The sequence below is a fragment of the Dipodomys spectabilis genome, unplaced genomic scaffold (genome assembly GCF_019054845.1).
Source record: "Dipodomys spectabilis isolate Male_0828 unplaced genomic scaffold, ASM1905484v1 ptg000069l, whole genome shotgun sequence".
Lineage (NCBI taxonomy): Eukaryota > Metazoa > Chordata > Mammalia > Rodentia > Heteromyidae > Dipodomys > Dipodomys spectabilis.
In genome coordinates, this window is record NW_024870746.1 from 7540167 (window position 1) to 7566841 (window position 26675).

The 26675-nt window shown below is 46.2% G+C and overlaps 3 protein-coding genes across 10 annotated transcripts; 1 reads left to right on the forward strand and 2 right to left on the reverse strand.

Annotated features, from left to right (window-relative positions):
• Positions 1–107: 107 nt before the first annotated feature.
• Positions 108–24557, reverse strand: LOC122109331 (chromatin target of PRMT1). Of its 6 annotated transcripts, none has more exons than XM_042681621.1 (6): positions 24545–24557; positions 11744–11746; positions 7669–8228; positions 4034–4220; positions 3106–3243; positions 108–1278 (listed from the first exon to the last, which is right to left on the reverse strand). In XM_042681621.1, exons 3-6 carry the CDS (start codon positions 7810–7812, stop codon positions 1073–1075), a joined length of 675 nt encoding a protein of 224 aa, XP_042537555.1. In that variant the 5' UTR covers positions 7813–8228; positions 11744–11746; positions 24545–24557; the 3' UTR covers positions 108–1072. The 6 variants fall into 6 exon arrangements, 5 of the variants coding, with proteins under 5 accessions (XP_042537555.1, XP_042537554.1, XP_042537553.1 ...); XM_042681620.1 differs by lacking the exons at positions 11744–11746; positions 24545–24557 and adding exons at positions 9115–9196; positions 9980–10260 and having other exon boundaries at positions 4034–4217; positions 7669–7822; XM_042681619.1 differs by lacking the exons at positions 11744–11746; positions 24545–24557 and adding exons at positions 9115–9196; positions 9980–10260 and having other exon boundaries at positions 7669–7822.
• Positions 11777–15751, reverse strand: S100a1 (S100 calcium binding protein A1). 2 transcript variants are annotated; one of them, XM_042681631.1, is made up of 3 exons: positions 15620–15751; positions 13509–13662; positions 11777–12114 (listed from the first exon to the last, which is right to left on the reverse strand). In XM_042681631.1, the coding sequence occupies exons 2-3, from the start codon at positions 13647–13649 to the stop codon at positions 11971–11973; spliced, it is 285 nt and encodes a 94-aa protein (XP_042537565.1). In that variant the 5' UTR covers positions 13650–13662; positions 15620–15751; the 3' UTR covers positions 11777–11970. The 2 variants fall into 2 exon arrangements, with proteins under 2 accessions (XP_042537565.1, XP_042537563.1); XM_042681629.1 differs by having other exon boundaries at positions 15607–15751.
• S100a13 (S100 calcium binding protein A13) lies at positions 16420–25653 on the forward strand. 2 transcript variants are annotated; one of them, XM_042681628.1, is made up of 3 exons: positions 16420–16558; positions 17471–17651; positions 25400–25653. In XM_042681628.1, exons 2-3 carry the CDS (start codon positions 17499–17501, stop codon positions 25541–25543), a joined length of 297 nt encoding a protein of 98 aa, XP_042537562.1. In that variant the 5' UTR covers positions 16420–16558; positions 17471–17498; the 3' UTR covers positions 25544–25653. The 2 variants fall into 2 exon arrangements, with proteins under 2 accessions (XP_042537562.1, XP_042537561.1); XM_042681627.1 differs by having other exon boundaries at positions 16422–16551; positions 17462–17651.
• The last annotated feature ends 1022 nt before the right edge of the window (positions 25654–26675 follow it).

Genomic DNA, 26675 nt, shown 5'->3' on the forward strand with positions numbered 1-26675 from the left:
AATACAACTAAGAAGGACTCTCAACCATACAAAGGATAGATCAAGACATCATTAAAAAATGGCTATCACAATTTAAGGAAACTGACAAATGAAAGAGAAAATCCTGGTTGAATGAGAACAATGTTATAATTAACTAGAAATACAAGATTCTGTTGAAACTGAAAAGTTGACAATTATGGTTGAACTTAAACCTTCAAGGGAGAGGGTAAAACAATTCCAAGTAGATAAGTCCAACAAAAGCTTGGAACATGTGAGGATAATTGCATTTCACTATGGGAGCAGTATAGCTCGACCCCTTCTCCCAGAGTTGTCATCACGTTCCCGTCCCTTTCCCTTCTGCCATATCTGTCAAACCAAATGACTTTTTCCTCTATACTGAGGGTACAAGACAACCCAAACCTCTTGGGCAGGATACAAAACCAAGAGGAAAAGTTAAAATTTTCACTTGGGGTTTAAAACTGTGCATATACAACCCAGCACACTCATTACCATCTATGTGGTGCCAATGCACCAATTTCCATCAAATCAAAGCTGCCACAATGTGGCTCTGTGTCAATGTCTCCAACTACTTGACACTTCTGACACAGACTGCATTTGTAAGCTTCGTATTTTTCTTAATACTTTTAAGAAGCTATTAGTGAGGATGCAGAACAGAATTCTATTGAGAAATCAAGGTTCTCTGGGACACTTTTAGGGGAGCACATAGATGAACACAGGAAATGTTAGAATGCCATAGCTTATGACATGTAAGGGAAGGCAGAGGTAGGAAAAGTGTTCTGCCCATAAAGCCAAAACATTCATGTTTAAAGAGAATTCTGGGAGAATGGGAAAATAAAACACAAAAGTCACACAACCCAAAAATAACCAAATCAAGAGAAAAATAGTTTCATATAACACAGTATCAAAAAGTAAAATGAACACACTAAAACGCACAAACTGGTGGCAGGTAAAAGTCCATAGCCTATTATAGGTCCTTCCAGCATCCATCAGGTTTCATCTTCTGTTTTCTCAAAGTTATTTACAGATGTGATGACTTTAACAAGTCTCTTGTAGAAGGGTAAGCAGGCAGGCTTCAATCATTCGTTTCTGGATCTGTCTGAGCCATGTAAGCATCCAACTCAGCATCCAGATGTCCTTTAGTTTTTGACATGTATGCATCTAGCTGGTTGTCCAGCTGCTCCTTGGTCAATACAGGGCGGGTAAGGGCACCTCTTCCTCGTCCACGGCCTCGGCCTCGGCCTCCAAAGCCCCCTCTTCCCCGACCTACCATACCCCGACCTGGCCCAAGGAAGGGGAAAAACAAAAAAAAAAGACAACAGTTACAAGTAGGTTTAATGGGTGCTATAGCAAATGCCCCTTAGAGGAGTGGGGCCTAGCTGAGAAAAGCTGAAGGGTAGGGCAAAGTCTGGAGAAACAAGAAACACACTGGGCAGAAAGCAACACATGGAAAGCACACATAATGAATCCCTTATCACATGCTCATCACTAAATACTATTCGAAAGCTTTTGTTTCAATATCTAGCTCAGGCTAACCCTGGTTCTCCTCCCTCAGCTTCTCAAGTGCTTGGATTACTGGCCTGTACCCCATGCCCTGCAAATTTTTTTTTCTCCCCCCAAAAGGTAAAACAATTGACATATAACTTAAAAAACATTAGCCTGCCTTAAGACAAAGAAATTGAAGTGTTTTTACAAAAGTCTGAGACCCACTATAAATCATAAATCACATTATAGATAATAATCCCATTTAGTAAGGCAGGTAGGCAGTACAGAAGGGCAGTTTTCAAATGAAGGTTTAATGGAGACCCTCGGGAAAGTTATCTATCTCTCCTCAAAAAGTCTAATGAACTGACTCTATGTGTCTAAAGACTGAGGAATTATTTCTGACAGGAACAATGTGAGCAGTCATTCTGACACTAGGCATTAGGACAATTGTGGTTATCTGAGAGATAGTTTCAATTCACTTAATATGTTTTCTGAAAAGCTATTTTAGTCTTTCCCACCCTGTGATGTCACTTTCAGAAACTAAGTCCAGATAATTTGGAAACATTTTTTTGCATCCGGGAATCCAAGCTAGCTTGCACTTTACTCAAGAAGCCAACTATATAATGGCAGAGAAACAAATAAATCTTTATGGAATATCCTTTCAATGTTATGGAAGACCCACTCACACATTTTAAAAGAATCAAAGTAAATCTCAGGTGCTCTAAGAATAGTCTCCCTCATCCAGAACAGGTATTGTTGGGAGTTTCTCCTTGTGCTGCTCTAAGTCAGAAAGCTCCCATGAGATTTGGCACTGCCACCACCATTCAAGACTTTTCTAAACTGGAGCTATAGTCACAAGGCAAATGTCAAGGCCACAGAGGTAAGATTATCTGTAGCAGCCAGGTGGCTCACTGATAATATCACCTTACGTTCTACCTTGATCAGAAGTACTATCTTTGGGTCCTCACAGAAATTTTATGATTTATTGGGTTCAGAGCCAGTATTCAAGGTCTTCTCCTGACTCTCCAACTCCCTGGAAAACCAGGAATTGAACCCAGGGTTTCATGCTTGGTAAGCATACACTCTCTCACTAAGCTACACCCCTCGTCTCTTAACACTCTCAAATTCTGCTTCATCTTTGCACATTTCCCTCTTCCCTATTCTTGCTCTTTAGAATGCTGGGGATCAAAATCAGGGCCTTGTACATTCTTGATCAATACTACATTACTGAGCTACATCCCCAGCCCTAGCTTTTTACCTGACTTAAACTGAGGTTTCTAAACAGTGGAGTAGGTAGGTGGTATAGTAGAGCATAGATAGAAAGAAGTAAAATCTACTTAAACACTTTGTCATTTTGATGAGGTAATTTAAATTCTTCCAAAAGCCTGGAAAAAGGCAACTTAAAATATGGCTCTATAAATACACTTGACTGATTCTTAGAAAAATCATGAGACCTTTTATACTACTAGGATGTGGATTTAGGAAATAAGCCAGTTTTGAAAAACAAAACAAGACAAACAAAGAAGCCTGCCTGTGACTTGAAGCTGTGCAGAAAGGTGGCTCTGAGTTATTAAGGGAGGGAAATAAGGGGGAGCTACTCTCTGAAGTTGGTAGCTGACTAACCTCTACCACCGATTCCGCCACGACCCATAGCTCCACGCCCTAGGCCCCCTCTCCCAGGACCTCCACGACCTCGAACACCACCTCTTCTTAAGCCCATTCGGGGAGCTACGGCTCGTCCACCTCGGAGCAGGTTTTGACCTTGGAGAGGAGGCATACAATGTATATGCAGGTAAATCCAAGAGAGACAAAATAGACTCTAACCAAAGGAAGGCGGTGAGGGTTAAATAAATGAGTAATTCAGTTAATTTTTAGTCTGGGTGGGGCAAGCTACACACTGAGTGTGAACAGGTTAAGCTGCTCTTTATTCAACAATTCTAAACACAAGCCTATCTTTGAAAGAAGCAGGGATTTAACCAAGTACATACATTTATTAAGTAACTGAATAACCCGACGTCTAGCATTATGCTAGATTTTTAAATGTTCAACATTCTTGTAGTGAACAAAAACTACACAAGGAACAGTATAACACTGCCCAAAAAGTAAGATATAGTAAGTGCTATAGCACCAAAAAGAGAGAGATAACTAATCAAGATATAGGCCACAAGACCAACAAATTTCTTCCTTCCTTCCTCCCTTGTTTTTTTTTTTTTTTTGGTGTTGAGAATTTAACCCAGGGCCTCACACATGCTAAGTATATATTTCTTAACACTTATTTCTAGAACTTGAATGTGCTTTGATTCAAGCAGCAGCAGGGTGTTTTAAAATGGAATGGAGATGACATGAATTACCTGTTATGCCTTTACCATTGCACATTATCAGAAATGATATTGATAACACATGCAGCACTACTAAAAATGTGATTTCAAAAGTTATTAATTACAGTAATAAATTCAGGATTAAAGATGCTAAACAAATATGCCCATAAGCAGCCCAAGAGAAAAGGGAAGGGGATAGGGCCTAACAATCATTCAATACATGTAACACTAACCTCGGAGCGACATCCCGCCCCTAAGCAGGGTTCTGGTGGCACGTCCTCCACGCAGTCCTCCTCTTGGCAAGCCTCTCTGGATTATGGGTAGGCCTCGTCCTCCAATTGCTCCCCTGGCCAAGGTCCCTATGGGTCGGCCTAAACGTGCCTGGATGTTACTCTTACCCAGGCGCTGCTTTAAGCTCTTCTGGAAGAAAGGGTGTTGAAGGATTGAGATCAAAAAGCAATTCAGTGTAATTTGGCAATTAAAAGTGTAGAGAGAAGGAAGCAAATGAAATGCCTGTAGAGGTAAATACAGCTTTTTTGAGTATCTTATGGATCCCAAACCACAAGCCTTTATTTCAGAACATGGTATATAAAAGCAAAACTCCGATCCAGAACAGACTCTATTAGCCCATGAAATTAGTATTACTGCAGATTACCTTACTAATTTAGCTACAGAAGTCATATGCTGCCAGTTGAAAATGATGTTTTGAATCATAGGCTGACAATGATATGACTTAATTCATACCTGCCCAAGGACTACCACTGTCTTCAAAGGCTTACTCAAACACCATAGGAAGATCATCACAATCGGGGCAAAATTTTAAATTACAAGTTCATTTGAATTCTTGTGACTTAAGAGCAAGATTGATTTCTCAAGAAGCCAGTGTGTTCCATTTTCGAGTTAGCTATCTCCAGACGGTCCAGTTTTTACCTTAATGTAAATAAACACAAAAAGTCAAACTTCCTTTCCTTATATTTCTCAAAAATCTGTAATTCCATGCCTACCCTTGAAACAGTGTCCTTAATCCAGTACAATTATAAACATAACTCTAGGGCTGAGGGTGTGGCTCAAATGGCAGAGCCTAGCCCTGAGTTTACATAGTACTGAAAAAACAAACAAAAACCAACCAATCAATCAAAACCCCAAACATACAGCTCAAAATGTATTTTTACAAGGTGCCAGTCAAGTTAATGGTAGAATGAAGATGGGTGAGCTATAAGCACAAAGGGCCACATATCAGAACAAAGACATATACAGATAAGATTCTTAATTCATTTATTCCTCAGAGAGAAATCCCTGAGGATCACATCTCTGATAAATTTCTTCCAAGGGGATGACAGCCTTGAATATAACCAAGGCCCTAGTAAGTTGTTTTTCCATAAGCCATCAGTTAATATGAAATGATAATTTTGTGTACTCAGCACCCACAAGTAGATAACCAATAATAGATATTATACAGAAACATACATACACACAATTGTGTACCTACACATATTTATTTACCAATTACAGTCCTCAAAAAGATGCTATAAGACATTAACTTCCTAGCACAAGATCACAAATTGCTTCTAATCAGATAGGAGAGGCTCTGAACATTATGTACCTAGCATGGGCAGGTACAACCAACCATACAGGTCTGTTGTTACTCATCCAATTATCACACACAATTTTTTCTTTGTGGTGCTATGAATTAAATACATGTCCTCATGCATGCTAGGCAAGCGCTTTACCACTAAGCTACATTTGCAGCCCCAGCACACACTTTTGAGGTCAGAATTGCATTCCTGAAGTTACTCTATTCCTAGTTTGTCCTTTTCTCCTAAGATCTATGATTTAAGAAAGAACTATAGAGTGCTGAGTTCTCCCATCTACATTTTTTTTTGGAGGAGGTCGTGGGGCTTGAACTCGGCCTAGGCCCAGTCCCTCAGCTCTTCAGCTCAAGGCGAGTGCTCTACCTCTTGGGCTACAGAGCCACATCTGGTTTTCTAGTGGTTTATTGGAGTTAAGAGTCTAATGGACTTTCCTGCCTGGGCTGGCTTTGAACGCGATGCTCAGATCTAGGATTATAGGTGTGAGCCACTGGTGCCCGGCTTAGCATCTACATCTTTAGTTACTACTAATACTGAACTGAAACACTGGTAGGACACTTAAGTATGTCAACGATGTAACAGAGTTTTCATTCTACCTGTGCCATACAAATAAGGTAGCAACTATAGACACTAGCAGCACAGGTTTTTTTAATTTTTTTTTTTTTTTTAATTTTTGGTTGGTCATAGGGTCTGAATGAACTGTGGGCCTGGGTGCTATCCCCTCAGCTCTTCAGCCCAAGGCTAGCACTCTACTGCTTGAGCCACAGTACCACTTCCAGCTTTTTCTGCTTATGTGTTGCTGAGGAATCAAACCCAGGGCCTCATCCATGCAAGGCAAGCATTCTACCACTGAGCCACCTTCCCAGCCCTAGTTTCTGGTGATTAACTGGAGATAAAGAGCCTCACTGACTTTCTTGCTTTCTCTGGCTTTTAACCACAGTCCTCAATTTTCAGCCTCTGGACCAGCTAGGATTACAGGCATGAGCCACTGGCTCCTGGCTTTACACAACCTTTTTAAACAAGAGTTTCACTGCCATTTTCCACATCACTTCAAACTATGTAGCATAGGCTGGCATCAAATCTGATCCGTCTGCCTCAGCCTCTCAAGTGCTGGGATTACAGGCATGTACCACCATGTCTAGCCTAGAAGTAACTTAAAAATTATGTTCTTCAATTGTTCCAGCCACATTCGAAGTCCTGAACAGCAACACATGGATACTGGCTATTGTATTAGCCAGCTAACATAGAGCATTTTCATCATCAGCTACTGGAGAATGCTGTTCCTGAAGCTACTTTCTATACAGCGTATATTTTTAAAAGCTTCTTGTTGCAAGATCCTTTGGCATGACCTGTCAGAGATTTCTTTAACAATTTTCATTTACTCTTGGACTCCTGGAAAATAGTGTTGCCTTTTGCCTGCTGCTTTTCTGAACCAGGAATAAATCCAATCATTCCAAGGCTTAAGGTAGCTGAAACAGAAAGCCTTGTTTATTTTTGGTCAGTGAGTCCAATGGTTCAGTGTGAGGGTGGTTATATTTAACTACTGAATTTATGCACAGCCATGCAGTGCCACCAGTTATAGTTCTTACAGTTGCATGGCATCGCCCTCCAGACGCCCAGCCACAGCTTGGACATATCCTTCCACAGCCACTGTCCAGACTTGCATATAAAGTCTATGAATAATAAAGAGCAAGTTTAATTTCTGGTCTCACAGGATTATCTCTTACTGGAAATTTGAAATTGGGTACTTTCAATCTACTAAATCAATAAAACTTTAGGAATTGTGGATCACTGTTCTCTTTTAAGTACCAAAACCTCTGACTAAAGCCATCCAGACTCTATAAGTCATTTAATAGAGCACGGGATAGTTTAAAGATTATCCCCCCCCCCCCAGTTGTTTTTTTTTTTAAATGGTGGTGTTGGGGATCAAACCCAGGCCCTTATGCTCGTTAGGCAAGCGCTTTACTATGGAGCCATATCCCTAGCCCAAATAGTTCTTTTTTGCAGGAAAAAAAGGTTTATGCTGCTTTAAGGGTAAAGGACCAGGAAACAAGACATTGATATTCACTGTTAACACAAACAAGCCACACAGATGGCCAAGATAATAAGTTACTTATTGGTACCTGCCAAAATTGAAATTCTCAGAATTTTTGTCTTTAGAGAAGATTCAGCTTTTGACCTGAGCTACCTTGTAACGATCCATCACGTCCTGACAGCCTTGGTAGACTGCCTGACAAAGATCACCAGCTGCGTCAGGGCATTAAGACCCATTCTCTCACCTGTTTAAGTTTTAATGCTGCCTGGACAGAGGGTCTATTCTCCATCTGCTGGGCCAGTCTTCTGTTTCTGGCACTGGCTAGTTGCTGTTGTTGCTGCATCGAAGCCCGAATATTCACTGGCATCGGCTGTTTGTTCTTCATCATATTAGTAAAGCTTCAAGGTCGAACAAAATGGATGTTTAAATAAAAGCTTTATTACAAAACATTTATTGGCATTTTCATGGCTTGCTAGACCAGGAGCTCCAGATCCCACGAACTTTTAAGTAAAGTGGTACATTTAGATCAAGGTTGATGTGGGTTAAAGACTCCTCTGTTTCCACAAACTTGCAAGAATCAGAAACTTAGAAATGCAGCTAAGTGCAGCACAGTCAAGTGATAACAAGGGCTTAGGTAACAGCTCTCAGAGAGGTGGAAAGTATGAAAAACACGCAATAAGCAGATATGATGACAAGAGACAGAAGATGTAGTTTCAAAGACAAACGAAGAAAGCCTAAACCTTAGGGGACTCAAGGGTTCATTCTAAGGGCAAATATGAGGAAAAACTGAAGCGCCTTCAAAGCCTGCAAAAACACCCGTATAAATTATAGGAGTGTATTATATTTTAGAATATATGTGCCACTTAGTAATGTGAATATAGTGCATCACATCCAGAGAGATAAGCACATATACTTTGAAAAAGCAAAGAAATAGACACTAGATATCTGAGTGTTCCAACTTTAACTTGATAAAATCACTAAACAAAGGCAATGAATGAACAAAGCTCTTAGAGATAGCAACTGCTTTAAATACCTCAAGTTTTCTTAGTCTCGAATAATCACCTATCTCAGTACTCCTGAGAAAGTTAGATTAGTCCAATCATTTTAGTGTCTGTGAAAACATTCCTCTACTATACCTGTCATGATTAAGTTAATGGAATGAAAGAGAAGAACACTTAACTGTTAAAAGAATCAAAAAACAAAACAAAGCAGAATGGAAAGAAAGTGAAATGAAGCGAAGCCAAGTGCCTCTTACAAGGCCCAGGAATATCATTCAGGGCCTTCGGACATTTTCATGGCTTGCTACCTGCCTCTTACAGACCAGACAACACTGCTGGCCTCGGACTGGGCAGCAAGCCTTCTGCAGCCAGGGTATACCATGCCACCGTGCTGCACCACCCCTGTATCAATGTAAAAAAACACTTGAAGAAAAGAGAGGGTGAGGAGTCTTTTTAAAATACATCCCACCAGGCAAATATTTCAGACAGCTTAACATAAAAATCTATTGATAAGGGGTTTAGAAACAACTGCCCAATTTGTTTTGTGTACCACATTAGATGCAACTAAGAACAGAAGTCTGTAGCCTTCTGTTGGTATTTAGCTTACAACTGGTTTTGGTGCATTGGACCCCAGGGCCAATTTAGGTAATGTTTTCTTAGGTAGGAGCTGAAGTTGCTGTTGGCTGCCTCACCGCTCATTTAGAGACATCTTGGTGGTGCTTTTTAGCACAACTTTCGGCGCTGACTGTGCAGCCATCTTCAAATCTCGAGAGTCTGTAAAGGACAACAGGCAGACCAGTAAATCAGAATGGCCATTTCACTTCTACAAGGGGCAAGGCCCAAAACAACAATGAGTGAAAAGATCTGTAAGATTGAAGACCCCAAGATCACACCAAACTCATTTCAAGTGCTTTATGTTGGTTGCCTCAAAACTTCAAGGCCACAGGACAAAAAAAAAAAAAGTCTGCCAAAACCCGGGCGCCAGGGGGTTATGCTCATAATCTCATCATACTTGGGACCCTGTGATAGGAAGATCGAGCACAAGTTCGACACCAGCCTGGGCAACTTAGGAAGGCCCGGTCTCACAGTTTGTTTTTGTTTTAAAGGTTAGCTAACAGGGAGTTACCTGAGGGGCAAAAGAGCTGGGATAGATAGCCCGAGCGACAACTCAATTCCCGCGTGGGAGTATGGGGGGGGGGAGGGAGGGAGGAGGAGGGGGAGAAAATTTAACCCTAAAGTCGCCTCTGACTCCTGCAATCCTCTTTTTTAAAGAGTCTCCCTACCATCCTCAAGGCGCTGGCTGTCAAGACGCCCAACTTCGCTCAATGGCCGGCGATTCCGCCCTTCCCCCCCCCCCCCTCCCCCGGCCCCGGTTCCGTTCCGTGCCGGCCCTGCCAGGCCGGGCCCGCCCGCCCGCCGGCCCGCCGGCGCTCAGGGGCTCCGCCCCCTCCCGGGGCCTGCACGCCACCCCGGCTCCGTCCGGGTCCCTCACCCCCCACCCCCACGCAGCGCCCGACGGCCTCGGCCGCCCCGCCAGGCCTCGCCCCTCCTCCTCACCGAAGGAAACGGACGCCAGCGCTGCTCCCGGGGCTGCCACCACGGCTGCGGCAGGCGGGCCGCGGACCGGCCGAAGCTGAGCGAACGCGGCGGAGGGGCTTGGGGTCACGAGGCTGGGCGGTGAAAGGCGCAAGAAGTCGAATTCGAGGTTCGTTCGTTGTGGGCTGGGTCCCTAGACGGCCGAATCGCCCGCTTGCCCGGCCTGCCCTTTCCTGACTTCGCCTGCCGCCACCGCCGCCAACTCCTGCTCGGTATCCAAAACAAAATGGCCGCCACGCCCAGTGCGAAGTGGGACCGGCTAAAATGGCGTCGACGCCTTTACGTCAGGCGTCGGGTGCGCGCGCAAGTAGGGGCGGTCCGGATGCGTGCTACGCCTGCGCGGCAAGAGGAGGTGGAGTCTTCCGAGTTGCCCTCTGCTCCGCCCAAGAGGGGCGTGGGCGCTCCCGTCTGGGACTGTGGTGGCTTTAACTTTCTGGCCAGGCTGCGCTGCCTGCTACTTGCACGGGAGCTGGGAAATCTGGACTGCTGAAGACAGCTTCCGTTTAGAATGAAAGCAGTGTTTATATAACCTCGTCCCCTAGCCCCCAAGATCAAAAAAATGTGCGGGATTGCCTGGGTCTCTTCCTGATTCCCGGGCCTGGGTGATTTCTTCTGGGGCTGTCATCTCTGTTTGACCTGCTGTGAGTTGTGAGTGGCATAAATGCCCTGACCAAGACCCAGGAGGCTAGTTTGGGTGCACACCTCTAGCCGATCCTCCACCAGCCACTCCTGCCATCCTTACATTCCTCTTAACTTCATAGGTACCTCACCTTGACTTTGATACCCTTAGGGAGAACCTTCATGTCTTTCCCTGGTCCCCCTTCCATATATTAATTCCCTACCCACCTGCCATTCCTGTAGATTTTGATGCATATCTAAAAAGATTTTTCTCCCCCTCCCCTTTCTCTTTTCTAGATAGGCTCTGACTGTGTAGCCTAGGCTGGCTTTAAACTTGTGATTTTCCTGCTTCAGTCTCCAGAGTGTTAGAATTACAAGTGGGTTTCACATGTCTGGCTAACAAGGGATTTTTCTTATGGCAGGTTATATAATAAAGTACACAGAGCCAGGTGCTAGTGGCTCATGTTTGTAATCCTTGCTACTCAGGAAGCTGTGATTTGAGGATCACGGTTTGAGGATAACGGGGGGCAGGAAAGTCTTTGAGATTCATCTTCAATTAACCAGCAAAAAGCTGGAAGAGGAGCTGTGGTTCAACTGTTAAGAGTTCCAGCCTTGAGCAAAAAAACTAAGGGACAGCCTCTGGCCCTGAATTCAACCCCCAGTATTAGCACAAAGAAAAACAAAGTGCCCAGATGTTTGCTGGATGAATACATCGTTGACTCTTCTTCTGTCCAATAGGCAATTCAGCATTTTTTCATTTTCTTCTGGCATTTATGCATATATGACCTGGGGGTGGGGTGGAGGGATGTTTTTAGTGATCCAGCACCCTTGAAGGACTTGACCCAGGTAAGTGTAAGGATTGAATTTATTTTTTCACTACTGTGTCCCCAGTTCCTGTGTAATATGTAGCACATAGGAGGGCCTTAGTAATGGTTGAAAGTTGAAAAGAAGTTGTTCTGGTTTTATATTTGAAATTGATACCTCTTATACTTCCAGGTGGAACCTTGGATCCTACGTTTCTAGGCATTGAACATTCCTCAAATAGGAGATACACATGAACTTGCTTCAAAATAAGAGGAGCTAGAAGTGAGCAACCCCCACTTCTACCCACTTACAGACACCAGAGGAGACAGACATTGATGGCTGGTGAGAGAGAAGCCTTTAATGAAATGAATTGCAGGCCTACACTGCTACTCTTGCGCCCTTGTGTGTGGCGAGCAGGATGGGCAAGGATAGGAGTGTGAGGAGACATAGGCAGAGTGAGGGAAAAGCTGGGTAAGAAGGCAGAACTTCCAGGATGGTGGGGAAGGGCGCTGCCCACTAGGGCTGTGAGCTCAGCTGTTCTCCCAGAAGAAGTTGTTACAAGCCACGGTGAGAGCAGCAACCAGCACCACATACTCCTGGAAGTCTACCTCCCCATCTCCATTCTCATCTAGTTCCTTCATCACCTTGTCCACAGCATCAGCATCCTTCTGCACCTGAGGAGGGAGGGGTGAGAGAAGGAGGTGAGTCAAGTGGGTGAGAAAAGTTGAAGTGGAAATAAGCAGGAAGAACAGAATCTAACTATTGGGAGCTTTCTGCAGCCCTCCTCAAAACTGGTGGGCTCCTGTTGCCTACAGAATCAACTCCTAAACCTGGCCTGAGTTAATAACAGTTACTGTATGTTTGTCTACCATGTGACACTCACTAACAGCCTTAGAGACATTGTTTAATATAATTTTCTTTTTTGGTCGGCCATGGGACTTGAACTCTGAGACTGGGCGCTGTCTCTCAGCTCTTCAGCTCAAGGCTAGTGCTCTACCACTTGAGCTACAGCCCCACTTCCTGTTTTCTGGTGGTTAATTGGAGATAAGAGTCTCACAGACTTTCTGCCAGGCTGGCTTTGAATGACGATCTCGGAGCTCAGCCTCTTGAGTAGCTAGGATTATAGGCATGAGACATCGGTGCGTGCTTAGTATAATTTTTGTGTGTGCCAGTTCTGGAGCTTGAACTAAAGGAATGGATGCTAACCCCGAGATTTTTGCTCAAAGCTAACACTACCACTTGAGCCACAGCTCTACTCGGCTTTTGGTGGCCAATTGGAGATAAGTGACTCACATACTTTCCTGCCTAGGCTGGCTTTGAACCTCAAACTCAGATCTCAGGTTCCTAAGCTTGGATTATGGTGGAAAGCCACAAGCTCTAGGGTTTGTTTAGTTTAAGTCTAATGAAAATAATATATGTTTCCTTGACATTTATTCCAGAGAAGAAACAAAGTGATGGTAGTTAAATAAATGTGCCCCCAAATCACACATCCAGAAAGTAGCTAGACAAGAATTTAAATGAAGTCTAGTAAAACCTCAAAGTTGCCCTTTCTACTGTCTATAGAAGCTTCTTACTGTGTTCCCCCTATGAGCATTTGCAGTCTATTTTTCTGCATTCTCAAAATGACAGTGCGGGGCAGCTCTACTTTTTGTACAAGCTTTTGTACAAGCTATTACCCTCTAAAATGTCGTAATTTACTCCATAGTCTTCTGGTGGAAACCCATGAATCAGCTGGGTTTTCTTCGGAAAAGCCATCTCACTTGAGTCAGGCTACTGATGTACCACAGCCTTTTCTAGCACCTCTGTTAAAGCTGTTTACTTCCTGGAATTAATGTTTTACTTCCAAAGATGCAGTCCTTTCTCTTCCAGACTAAGTCCTGTTACTGACAAATCTGCACAGGGCCTAGCATTTAACAGGTAATCAATAAAAGAGGGCATTTCGACTTGGTTTGGGAGGAGTAGGGAGCCTGGAAGAACCCAAGTGAGAAGTTTGGAGAAGAGGGTAATGACAGGGCTGAACCCCTTCCATCCTGAGCCCACCTTCCCCCACCCCACATTCTGTGCTTACATCCAGGAAGCCAGAGAGCTCCGTTTGCAGCAATTCCTTTAGTTCCTTCTTGCTCAGCTTGTACTTGTCCCCTTCCTTGCCCGAGTGGGAGTGGAACACGTTGATGAGGGTCTCCATTGCAGTCTCCAGCTCAGAGCCCATTGTGGCAGAGTACCTACCCACACCCCACCATTAGAAATGAGCTGAGAACCAGGCCCAGGGGGTCTGAGGTATAGATGAGGGGGAGACCTCAGGCCTGGTCCTGGTGTCACAGCTCAAATAGTTATGAGACAGCTGCCGCACTGTGCTTTATCCTTCACTGATATTTTTACAATGGAGAGAGACCCAGCCTACGTTAACCCAGTCCTGTCCTTTACCCCAGCCAGGGAGAGTGAGTAGCAAAAGCTGGGTCGGTTCCAGAGGCCACAGTGTAGGTCTGCAGTGGCTTCTGGATGCCTGGGAAGAGTCTGAGGGTGGGGCAGGCAGGGATGGTCACAGGACCAGGCCTGTGTTTTCTGACTCTATTTTTACCCTGGACATTGCAAGGGTGAGCACAGCTAAGCTCTGCTATTGGGGGTGGTGGGTCAGGGTCTCTACTGCCTTGATTCTGTTCACTCCAGCAAGGAGTTAGTCTGGTACTCTTGGTGAGCCTAATGAGGAGGAGGCAGGTCCAAGAATTTTTGGGAAGGGGAGTCTCTGAGGTTCCCATCAAATAGCCTGAGGTCCTCCCGATCCTTCAGACCCCTTTTCTTTTCAACAGTTTTGGCTTCTCTGAGATTTGCCTACAGTCAGAGTCCTCCTCTTTGCAAAATTATCCCTTCCAGCAAGTGGGTGGTAGTGAGGGAGATAGGAATGTCTGTGCATTTTTTTTCTCTTAGAAACAAAGCTCCCAGGAAAGTTGAGGAGGGGATGGGGGGGGGAGTGGGAGAAAATCTGTAAGCCTTGTCCCTGTGGCTGCCCACTCCCATCTCCAGGCTGCCTGGTTGATATGGGGACAGTGGGAACTACAGGGACAGTGCAAGCAGGAAGACAAGGCTGGCATGTGGGAGATAAAGTGCTGAAAGCATGAGGTCCTTTGAGTTCAAGGCGCTGGGAGAAAGCAGATGAATGGAGGAGTCTGTTGAGAAGATACTGCCACACCAGGGGACCTCTGTCCTTTGGCTCTGGGACAGTTAGGCCCTCCCTAGTCCCAGGCGGCAGCTCAGGTGTCCCAGATCAGATGTCCCTATCCTTCCCCATATTTGGGGGGCTGGACAATGGGTTCTGATCAGATGACATCCCAGCTTTTCAATGGGGCCCTTGTGAATGTCACCTGAACTCCGGACATGAGAAGTGGTTGTCACAGAGACATAGGGGAGATGGAACCTAAGCTGGGCTGATCAAAGGGATAAGGAGGTGCTTGCGGGAGGGATGCTGGTGGCTCAATTACCAGCCCCATCCAGGAGGGGCACCTGGAGGTTGTCCAGAGCCCTCCAGCAGCCTAGGATTTTATATGGGGGTAGTTCTGGGAAGACCTGGGGGCAGGGGGAAAACAAAGAGGAAAGAATTGGGGGAGAGGTGTGGAAGTCAGCTGTGAAAGAGAGAGCAGAGGTAGGGTTGCAAGGGGGCACAGTGACCTAGGCCCCCCTCTTTTTGATATCATATTGCCCATGCTCTGCCACCCCCAGATTTCCCTGGGACATGGGTCTTGGCAGGGGTGGGGGTGGAGATGGCAGAGACTGAGGCTGGGGAGGGGGGGAGGGAGGGGGACAGAACAGCTGTTCTACTCTTATTCTTACCCCACAGGCAGTGTCCCTTCCCTAACTCCTGGGATACTGGGGGGGTGGGGGGGGGGGGAACTGTCTCTCTGTACAACCGCCCAGTGCCCTGGAAGCTGGATGGCAGGTTCATTTACTAGACTTTCAGCTCTCCCTCTGACCTTCACTTGCCTCTCCTCACCACTATCCAAACCCTGGACTCCCCCAGATTCTAAACTATCCTTACCCTGACTAACTCCTACCAGACCCTCAGAGCCATGCAACGCCATCATCCTCAGGCACTTGAGGCCCCTTGGAAATCCCCTTTCCCCCAAGCTGGCCAGGTCAGGGATCCAGTTGCCCAAGTGGGCCAGAATACTCACTGTAGGCCTGTACCTGAAGTGAAAGCAGCTTCTGGATAGACAGGCAGGCAGGCAAGCAGGATGCAACTTGCAATGGCTCTTGCAATGTGGGGGAAACCTGTCTTTAGCAGTCCTTCCCCCTTACTCCACCCCCCAACCGGCTCCACCCCTTCACATACAGACACCGGGTGGTGGGGCAAAGGGCCAGGAGCAGACACAGGCGCCCTCTGTCTCCTGGGCTGGAACAGGCTGCCCTGTGTCTCTTCCCTGGCCTTGGTTGCCGCCCCCTCCTGCTGGGCACCAGTGGCAGAGGAAGGAGGTGGGAACAGAGGTCCTGGGAGGGACAGAGATGCCCTGAAGCAGGCTGTGCCCACTGGACAGGGGAGTGGGAGGGATGGCTCAGGAAGTCCTACCCTGGCGCTTCTCCTTCTGAGTAATTTAGTCTTGGGAGTGTCCCTAAGGGGTTCCTGTCTGAGAACTCAGGAGGAATTTCAATCTGGGAGTTCTTCTATAGGGTATGAGACTGGATTCCCCTCAGTTGGAGGGCCCTCAGCATGAGGTCCCCAGAGGGTCTTGATTTGTGGGGTTCTTTATGTAGTTTCCCAGTGGGACCTCTGCTGAGTTCTCTCAGATGTTTTATTTTTCAATCAATAGTTGCCCCCCCCCCATTAGTTACCCCCTAATAGTAACCAATTAGCTGTGAGGGTGTGGAGGGCAGTAGCCTTCACTACTGGGGGACAGGATTCTTGGGAGTCTTTCTGCCCTCAAGGGGGCGCAAAGGGCTGGGCTGGACCGCGGGCTCCAGGCCCTGCAATCAGGCACAGAGAGGCGGGATTGGGCGGCTCCTGTCTTCTGAATCAAGAGTGCAATTTGACACCTCGGCAAAGGAGTGGCTCTCCCCTCTCTTCGCTCTTATAAACTTCAGCCCTCAGGCTCCGGCTAGCAGCACCCTATCTTCTTGCCCTGGTGAGTTGCATTCGATGACCCTGGGGTTGTGAGTGCCAAATATCCTAGGGATCCTTTTTTTTACTCTCTGTCCCCAAGTCCCTCTCCCCCAGGGCCCATTCCGAAGCAATTCAGGAAGTGGCTTTGGGAGAGAAAGTGATGGTCCCTGTAGGGTTGTGTAGGGTGTGTGTGTGTGTGTGTGTGTGTGTGTGTGTGTGTGTGTGCACACGCCTGTTGGGGAGAATGAGAGGTATGAGTGTGTGCGTGTCTCCTTCCTCCAGCTCCCTCCCCTGTCAGGGGCTGTGAGTGCAAAACCAAGCCCGTTGTGGTCTTGGGGACTCTCCGTTTCAGGGTCCCAGGGTTCCAGGATTGTGTCACCAAGAGACAAGAGTGGGGTGGATCTGTGGGAGAGTAGGGTGAGGAAGCAGAAAAGACATCTGTCCAGACATCTGACCACTGGGCCTTGGCCAATCCTGGGCTGGTCTGCTGGGAACATTGGCCAGCATGTGGGTGGACTGACTGCCGGGGTGGAGACCCAGGTCTCAACATAAACAAGTTTTGGAGACAAACAACCTCCTGACCCTTTGAGGCTGGCTAAGATCACAAACAAGAAAACTTGGGCTACCAGTATCAAAGGATGATCCCCTCCCCCGCCAAGAGCCCCCTCCCAGGGTCTCCACAGAGACATCCCTAAGACAGACACTTAGAAAGGACTCTCAGACTGTAGAACTCAGAGAAAAAAGAATTTCAGGAACTGAATTGAGACACTATTGCCTGGTCTCCCAGCTCAAGCTCCAGACCTATCCCCTCCCTCTTCTTCACAGTGCCCCCTTCAGGCAGAGGCCTGACATGACAGCATCAACCTGGAGCTCTTGGTCATCTCTCATCCTGGGAATACTAACTCTCCCTCTGCTTTTCCCCTATCCTGTAGGTCTGCCTGTGAGGACATTGGCCGCCTCAGGGTGCTAATGGCGGCCGAACCGTTGACTGAGCTGGAGACAGCTATTGAGACAGTGGTCACCACCTTCTTCACCTTTGCAGGGCAGGAAGGCCGGAAGGGCAGCCTCAGCATCAATGAATTTAAGGACCTGGCCACCCAACAACTACCTCATCTGCTTAAGGTTGATGAAGTCTGGGACTGAGATTTTGTGAGACAGAGTTATGGGGTTCTGTATGTGTAGTGAGATTGCTGAGTTGAGATGGTATGCTAAGCATTCATGGTTCACGCCTATACTCACACCTGTAATTGTAGCTACTGAGGAGGCTGAGATCTGAGGATCATGGTGCATAGCCAACCCGGGCAGGAAAGTCCATGAGACTCTTATTTCCAATAAACCATCAGAAAACTGGAAGTGGCAGTGTGGCTCAAGTGGTAGAGTGCTCACCTTGAGCTGAAGAGGTGAGGAACAGTGCCCAGGTTCAGAATTCAAGCCCCACATTCCCCCCCTCCCCCCCCAAAAAAGGGCAAAACTGGGATGTGGCTCAAGTGGTAGAATGCTAGCCTTGAAGAAAAAAAAGTCAAGAGCTAGTGCAAGGCTCTGAGTTCAAGCCCCAGTACTTATATACACACACAAAAGGATATGAGAATATGTTTTTTAGGTTTTCCTGCTTGTGGTGTGTGTGTGTGTGCATGTGTGTGTGTGTGTGTGTATGTCTGTGTCTGTGTCTGTGTCTGTCTCTGTCTCTCTGTCTGAGAGAGTGTATGTGAATTGCACTAAGTAAGAAAAAGGTGCTGGAAGTGTGTTATTGGGTTCTGTGTTACCATCAAATGATCCTGTTAGCTTCTTCTTCTTTTATTTATTTTTTTACTCACAGGTGTGGGGCTTGAATTCAGGACCTGAGCACTGTCCCTGAGCTCTCTGCTCAAGGTTAGTGCTCTACCACTTTGAGCTACAGCTCCACTTCTAGTTTTCTGGTGGTTAACTGGAGTTAAGAGTCTCATGGACTTTCCTGTCCAGGCTAGCTTTGAACCTTGATCCTCAAATCTCAGCCTCCTGAGGTGCTAGGATTACTAGTGTGAGCCACTGGCACCTGGTTCCTGTTAGCTTCTTCTTTTTTTTTTTGGTCCGGTTGTGGGGCCTGAACTCTGGGCCTGGGCACTGTCCCTCAGCTCTTCAGCTCAAGGCTAGCGCTCTACCACTTGAGCCACAGCGCCACTTCCAGCTTTTTTCTTTTTGCTTATGTGGTGCTGAGGAATCGAACCCAGGGCCTCATGCATGCAAGGCAAGCGCTCTACCACTGAGCCACCTTCCCAGCCCCTCCTGTTAGCTTCTTGTATCTGCTTGTGCTTCTCTAGTCTCCTTTCTCCAAAACAGGATTAGACCCAGAGCTGGATACCAGGACATTTACAGACTGTAAGAAGGTGGGAATATGGGTTAGTGGTAGAATGCTTGCCTAGCATGCATGAAGCCCTGGGTTTGATTCCTCAGTACCATAAATAGAAAAAAACTAGAAGTGTCTCCATGGCTCAAATGGTAGAGGTCTAGCTTTGAGCAAAAAAAGAAGCTCAGGGACAGTGCCCAGGCCCTGAGTTCAAGCCCGAGGACAGGCTAAAAAACAAACAAACAACAGCAAAAAAAAAAAAAAAAACAGACTGTAAGAGCTAGAAAATAATCAAGAGAAAACAAGTCCCCATACCTCATTTTGCATATATGGAGACTAAGGCTCAGCAGTGGGAAGGGATTGTCAGAAATAAAATCATAAGCCAGATGTCTGTAACTTCCAGGAACTAGGGAGGCAGAGATGGGAGGATCACAGTTGAAGCTAGCCCAGGTTACTGAGACTCCATTTCAGCAACGAAGCTGGATGGCTTATGTCTATAATCCTAGCTATGTGGGAAGTGTAGGTAGGTAAGAGGATTTTTTGTCCAAGGCTGGGCTTGGATAAAAGCATGAGATCCTAACTTGGTAAATAAACTAAAGCTACAAGAGCTGGAGGCATGGATCATGTGGTGAAATACTTGCCTAGTAAGTATAAGGGGTTTTGAGTTCAAACCCCAGTACTACAAATCAAACATTAAAAAACAAAGCAAGCCCACAGAACCTAAACCAAAAATACCCCACAAGACAGGCATGGTAGTGCATAGTTATAATACCAGTATATGGGAGGCTGAGACAGGAAGATCATGAATTCAAAGCTGACCTGGACACATAGCTAAGGCCTATCCAACCAGCAGCACAGCCAAATTCATGGAATGCTCTCAGCATAGGAGGGCCTATAAAGAATATCAGTGACTACTTCCTGTCCTCTATGGAAATCCCCTCAGTAGATCACAAGACAGCAGTAATTTTTTTACATCTGTTCTCAAGAGTCAGCTGGGATTTAAATTTCACAGACTCTAGTTTTACATGGCATTTCAGGCCACTAACAGTTTCTTTTATATTTTTCCTGAATTTATAGACACATAACAGTATGTGAATGTGAACTAAATTTCTTTCCTTCTTCCTTCTTTCCTTCCTTCCTTCCTTCCTTCCTTCCTTCCTTCCTTCCTTCCTTCCTTCCTTCCTTCCTTCCTTCCTTCCTTTCTTTTTTGGTAGTACTAAGGTTTGAACTTATGCTTGCTATGCAGGTGTTTTACTATTTGAGCCATGCTCCAAGCCCTTTCCGCTTCAATTATTTTTCAGATAGTCTTGCCTTTTTGCCCAGGGTCGGCCTGGCCTGAGATCCTTCCATTAGTGTCTTCGGCAGAGCTGGGATGATATGTGCTACCGCTTCTGGATTATTGATTGAGATGAAGGAGGCAGGGTCCTCACTATTTGCCACAGCTGGTCTCCAACTATGATTCTCTTGATCTCCTCCTCCTAAGGAGGCGAAATTACAGTCATAAGCCATTATGGATGCCTAGTGTAAATATGGATTTTGGAATAACAAAAGGAGTCTCTGAAACTTAGAATCCCTCATTTGCAAAATTTCCTGACTTCTCAGACTTTGCCTTGTAATAAGAAACTTCAGGTTCTACCCTGAAATTACAGCATCCCCTTGTAGCCTGGTTAAACAATGAGTGAGGTTGGCTTTTTATTTTATTTTTTCCCCTCTAAATTCAACACCTTTGGGCCTGGACATTCAGGAAGTTAGATCTCCTTCTCCTCCTCCTGCTCCTCTTCTTCCTCCTCCTCTCCTCCTCCTCCCCTCCCCCTCTCTCTCCCTCCCTCCTCCTCCTCCTCCTTCCTCTTCTCCCAGATCTTAGGTTCTTTTTTTTCCCTCAGGAACCCCCAGCCCCTTAGAAGCTCATCTACTTGTCTGCTTTCCTGCTTACCTGTAGTGCCTCTAGGTTTCCAGCTCCTGGGGTATTGTTTTTGTTTCTCATCATTGTGTTTGTCATTATTTTCAGTGGTCACAGTATCCAATCTGTGTCTACCACCTAGCCTTTCAATTCTTACACCACTTTTTTTTTTTTTTGGGGGGGGGTCCGTTTGTGGGGCCTGAACTCTGGGCCTAGGCGCTGTCACTCAGTTCTTCAGCGCTCTACCACTTGAGCCACAGTACCACTTCCAGCTTTTTCTGCTTATGTGGTGCTGAGGAATTGAACCCAGGGCCTCATGCATGCAAGGCAAGCGCTCTACCACTGTCACCTTCCCAGCCCCTCCAACAGGTTTTATTCAGGAAGAAAACAAAACCTGGGAAGGTTAGCCAAGTCTTCTGGAGCCTGGATAAAGGGTAAATGGAGCACCCCCTTACAACGATGGTCCCTGAAAATATTAGAAAAAGTGAAGTCAGTGGGGCAGATGGAAGCGGAGAGAGATGGAGTGGGGTGGGAGAGCAATGTTATTTTTTATTTTATTTTTTTGTTGGTCGTGGGACTTGAACTCTGGGCTTGGGCGCTGTCCCTGCACTGTTCAGCCCAAGGCGAGCACTCTACCGTTTGAGCCACAGCACCACTTCTGGTTTTCTGGTGGCTAATTGGAGATAAGAGTCTCATGGACTTTCCTGCCTGGGCTGGCTTTGAACTGCAATCCTCAGATCTCAGCCTTCTGAATAGCTAGGATTATAGGCGTGAGCTACCAGTGCCAGGCTAGCAATGTTATTTTTCTGACGAGTTTCAAGGTTTCAGAAGTATCTGTGACGCTAGGGGCATCAGTGACAGATGAGGCCTTGATTTCAGTCTCTCTTCCAAGACTGCCAGTGCATTTGTTCAGGAGGAAGGGGAGAGGAGATGATTCACTGGAGTGGGAAACAAGGATAGTTCAAGGGAATTGCTGTTAGGGAGAAGATGAGTGCTTTTAGCTTAAATTATTTTCTATCAGCTGAGAATCACAGTTTGAAGCCAGCCTGGGCAGGAAAGTTTGTGAGACTCTTGTCTCCAATTAACCACCAAGAAGCTGGAAGTGGAGCTTTGACTGAAGTGGTAAAGCACCAACCTTGGGTCTAAAAGCTCTGTGATAGGGGCTGGGAAGGTGGATCAGTGGTAGAGAGCTTGCCTTGCAAGCCAGAAGCCCTGGGTTCGATTCTTCAGCCACCACATAAGCAAAAAGAAAAAAGCCAGAAGTGGCGCTGTGGCTCAAGTGGTAGAGCGCTAGCCTTGAGCTGAGGGACAGCGCCCAGGCCCAGAGTTCAGGCCCCATGACCCGACCCCCAAAAAAATAAAATAAAAATAAAAGCTCTGTGATAGCCTCCACGTCCTGAGTTCAAGCCCTGGTATGTACACACACACACACACACAAATAAGCAACAGAAAGCAGGATTGGAAACATGGCTCAAGTGGTAGAACACCCACCTAGCAAGGAAGCCCTAGACCAGTCTGTCCTTCAACTGGAGATCTGCCAACCTCAGCTTCCTGTGGGCTAGGGATTATAGATAAGCACCACCATGCCCAGCCTTCATTCAAGCTCTTGATTTGTAACTTTTCATTTTCCATCATCATCCTTCATCTTTTCATTTATCTTCTTAGTTTTTTCTAAGACTCTTCATTAGAATGACTCCCTCAAACCCCTTGATTCTGTCCCTGTGTCCTGATTGTCTAACAGAAGCCCAATCCTGGTGAAATCCAACATTTAGCTTACATTAACGTACTGGTTAGATTCATCATCTGTGCCTGGCACTTGGATGGCTGAATCTGTCTGGCAAAAGATTTGCAGCTGTGTTGACTTTCTCACTTTTAAAATCTATAGCCACAAACTCCAAAGGGCCCCTTGACAATGCCCTGTCGACTCATTTACCAGCTCTTTCAGTGATCAATTCACAATGTCTCTCTTTCTTTCACATTTCCTGTCACTGACAGTTAATCACTGAGCAAATAAGGGCAATCAGGAAACATCTAAATGCTTCCCCTACCCCCAAATCTACCACCTGATCAGCACATTCTCTGTCTTCCATCCTGTTCCAATGAATAATGTAGCTCTCCTTCTGAGTCCTGCTCCTCCATTACTACCTGGATACACTCTAGCCCGTCCCAGCTACTTAAAGAACTTCCCTTCTACAGTCGTTCTTTCTTTTTATTCCTTTTTTTTTTTTTTGTCGGTCACAGAGCCTGAACTCTGGGCCTGGGTGCTGTCCCTCAGCTCTTCAGCTGTAGACTAGCGCTCTACCACTTGAGCCTCAGCCCCACTTCTGGCTTTTTCTGCTTATGTGGTGCTGAGGAATCCAACCGAGGGCCTCATGCATGCAAGGCAAGCACTCTACCACTGAGCCACCTTCCCAGCCCTCCAGATTGTTTTCATGTCTTTTTTTTTTTTTTTTTGCCAATCCTGGGGCTTCAACTCAGGGCCTGGGCAATGTCCATGAGTCTCTCTGTGCTCACAGCTAGCACTCTACCACTTGAGCCACAGTGCTTTTTCTGTGTATGTGGTACTGAGGAATCTAATCCAGGGCTTCATGCATGCTAGGCAAGCACTTTACCACTGAGCCACCTTCCCAGTCCCCAGTCATTCTTTCTCTTTCTTGCATCATTGGATTGTCCTTTACAGTCATTCCTAGTTTACAAATATACTATAAAATCTCCTGTTTTGGTTTTGTTTTGTTTTGGTCTGGTCGTGGGCCTGAACTCTGGGCCTGGGCGCTGTCCCTCAGCTCTTCAGCTCAAGGCTAGTGCTCTACCACTTGAGCCACAGAACCACTTCCGGCTTTTTTTTTTTCTGCTTAAGTGGTGCTGAGGAATCCAACCCAGGGCCTCATGCATGCAAGGCAAGCGCTCTACCACTGAGCCACCTTCCCAGCCCTTGGTTTTGTTTGTTTTTGGTGCCAGTACTGGGGCTTGAACTTAGGGCAGTCTCAGCTCCTAGTGCTCTACCACTTTAGTCACAGCTCTACTTCTGGGTTTTTGGTGGTTAATTAGAAATAAGAACCTTATCTGTGAGATTGGGATTACAATTGTGTACCACCATGCCCAGTAAGATGAGACCTCTCATGGGCACATGGGCATTACATGTGTTTGCTCTTGGATAGAGAACTGTCTGGGCCTTTTTTTTTTTTTCTTTTCTTTTTAAATTTGATAGAGTCTTACCATGGCAGCTCAGGTTAGATTTGAACTTGAGATCCTCCTGCCTAAGCCTGTAAAGTGCTGGTATTACAGACATGGGTCACAGTGCTAGTCTGGGCCTAGCTGGGCCTTTTTTTTTGGTCATGGGGCTTGAACTCTGGGCCTCGGCACTGTCCCTGGACCTCTTCAGCTCAAGGCAAGTGGAACCATGGTACCACTCCTGGTTTTCTGGTATTTAACTGAAGATAAGAGTCGCTTGGACTTTCCTGCTAGGGCTGGCTTTGAACTGAGATTCTCAGATCTCAGCCTCCTGAATAGCTTAGATTACAGGTGTGAGCCACCAGAGCCCAGCTTTTTTTTTTTTAAATAAGGGCACATTTAATCCTGGAGGCAGGGTGATGTGGTACATACCTGTAATCTTAGCTACTTAGACAGCTAAGGCAGGAGAATCTAGGCCTGAAGGTGTGCCCTGGATAAAAGCATGAGACCCTATCTGGAAAAATAAATCAAGTAAAAAAGCCAAAGGGATTGAAGGTATAGCTCAAGTGGCATAGTGTTGGCCTAGTAAGTTAAAGGCTTAAGTTCAAATCTCACTGCCACAGAAAACAAAACAAACAAACAAACAAAACCCCAACCATGTATATAGGGTATTTTCCAATTTAAAAAACGGCACATAGGGGCTGGGAAAGTGGCTCAGTGGTAGAGCGCTTGCCTTGCATGCATGAGGTCCTGGGTTCAATTCCTCAGCACCACATAAGCAAAAAGAAAAAAGCCGGAAATGGCGTTGTGGCTCAAGTGGTAGAGCACTAGCCTTGAGCTGAAGAGCTGAGGGACAGCGCCCAAGCCCAGAGTTCAGGCCCCACGACCGGACCCAAAAAAAAAAACAAAAAAAAAAAACCGGCACATAAATGTTGGATGTCAGGGGCTCACACATGTAATCCTAGCTACCCAGGAAGCTGAGATCTGAGGATCAAGGTTCAAAGCCAGCCTGGGCAGGGAAGTCTGTGTGTGTGTGTGTGTGTGTGTGTGTGTGTGTGTGTGTGTGTGTGTGTGTGCGTGTGTGTGTGCGCGCGCATGTGTGCATGCGCACGAGAGAGAGACAGAGAGAGACAGAGAGACAGAGAGAGAATGCGCCAGCTTTCAGTTGGCTTTTCTACTCAAGGCTGGTGCTCTACCACTCGAGCCACACCTCTATTTCTGGCTTTTTTTCTGGTTAATTGTAGATAAGAGTCTCTCAGATTTGTCTGCCTAGGCTGGGTTCAAACCTTGATCCTCCTATCTCAGCATCTTGAGTATCAGGATCATGGGTGTGAGCCATCAGCACCCAGCTACATCCTCAACGTTAGGTCAGGGGCAGGTGCTGGTGCTCTCTGAGGAAAGGCAGCTGGTAATCCTTTCTCCCTGTGGTAAGAGCCTTAGTTTCTAATGCTCTCCTTTCCTTTTGGGTCTCTGCAGGATGTGGGTTCCCTAGATGAGAAAATGAAGAGCTTGGATGTGAATCAAGACTCGGAGCTCAAGTTCAATGAGTATTGGAGACTGATTGGGGAGCTGGCCAAGGAAATCAGGAAGGAGAAGGCCTTGGAGATCCGGAAGAAGTAAAGCTTGCTGGCTTGGATGGGGGTGGATAGAGCAGGGCTGGGTAGGGTCAGGCAGCACCCCTCTTCCCGCAAATAAAATATTCTCCTTGAAACACAAATGTTTCCTATTCACATCCCACTTGATTTCTTCTCTTGATATTAGGGGTCTCTGCCCTGACCTGAGTGTGAGTTGGATGAGTATCAGTTCCTTGAAGAATGTTATCTTCAAATATCCTGTGGCATCTAGCAGAGGTCTTTTTTGTTTTTCTTCTTTGTGCTGGGGATCTGACTCAGGGACTTAGCATTAGGTCTTGTATTAACTAGGTGCTCAGTAAATAAGTGGTTGAGTAAAAGACACAGAGGGAGCAGGTGAGGTGGTGCCTAGCTCATCAGTTGGTTGCTGGACTCAGCTGCAAGGTTCTGGCTCTGATTCCCCCATTTTTCCTGTATTATTCCTAGACTTTGTCCTCTAGATGTAATGCATAGGAGGCAAGGGTGTTGGGCACATGGCTAGATATTTTACCTGCATTATCCTTTTTAATTCTCACAGCCCTTTAAAACCCATAGTATTCCAAAACCCAGTATGAAAGATGAAGAAACAGCTGGATGCTGGTGGCTCATGCCTGTAATCCTAGCTACCCAGGAGGCTGAGATCTGAGGATTGTGATTCAAAGCCAGCCTGGGCAGAAAAGTTCCCGTGAGACTCTTATCTCCAATTAACACCCCCCCCCCAAAAAAAAAAAAAAAGATGAAGAAAAAAATTTAGGATGTTTAAGTCACAAAGGCAAGAGCAGTGAGAGCCATGTATAGTGACCCAGGCCTGTAATTCTATCACTTTGGAGGCTGAGAGTGGGAGGATTGTGGTTTGAGTCCAACCTGGGCAGAAAGGTTCATGAGACCCCTTCTTAATCCATATCTGAGAACAGTGGCTCACCCATGGAAGAATGGGTTTGGGAGGCACAGGCCCGCCCAGGAAGAAAAGTTTACCACACTGTGTCCACAGAAGGAAAACTTGGCATGTGCCTATCATCTCAGTGACAAAAGGAAGTTTAAAAGTAAGTGGATCAGAGCTCGGGTTTGCACCAGGGTGAGCAGCAAGACCCTATCCTAAAAATAGGGCTAGAGGTGTTCCTCAGCAGTATCATAGGAAACAA

Excerpts from the sequence above, each read along its gene's own strand:
- S100a1 (XM_042681631.1), bottom strand. The coding sequence starts at position 13,649 with ATGGGCTCTGAGCTGGAGACTGCAATGGAGACCCTCATCAACGTGTTC. Across the intron at positions 12,115-13,508 it reads AGCTCTCTGGCTTCCTGGAT|GTGCAGAAGGATGCTGATGC; the intron begins GTAAGCACAGAA and ends CTCCCTCCTCAG.
- LOC122109331 (XM_042681619.1), bottom strand. The coding sequence starts at position 9,179 with ATGGCTGCACAGTCAGCGCCGAAAGTTGTGCTAAAAAGCACCACCAAG. Across the intron at positions 3,244-4,033 it reads GGGCGGGATGTCGCTCCGAG|GTCAAAACCTGCTCCGAGGT; the intron begins GTTAGTGTTACA and ends CTCCTCTCCAAG. Across the intron at positions 1,279-3,105 it reads TGGCGGAATCGGTGGTAGAG|GTCGGGGTATGGTAGGTCGG; the intron begins GTTAGTCAGCTA and ends TCCTTGGGCCAG.
- S100a13 (XM_042681628.1), top strand. The coding sequence starts at position 17,499 with ATGGCGGCCGAACCGTTGACTGAGCTGGAGACAGCTATTGAGACAGTG. Across the intron at positions 17,652-25,399 it reads AACTACCTCATCTGCTTAAG|GATGTGGGTTCCCTAGATGA; the intron begins GTTGATGAAGTC and ends GGGTCTCTGCAG.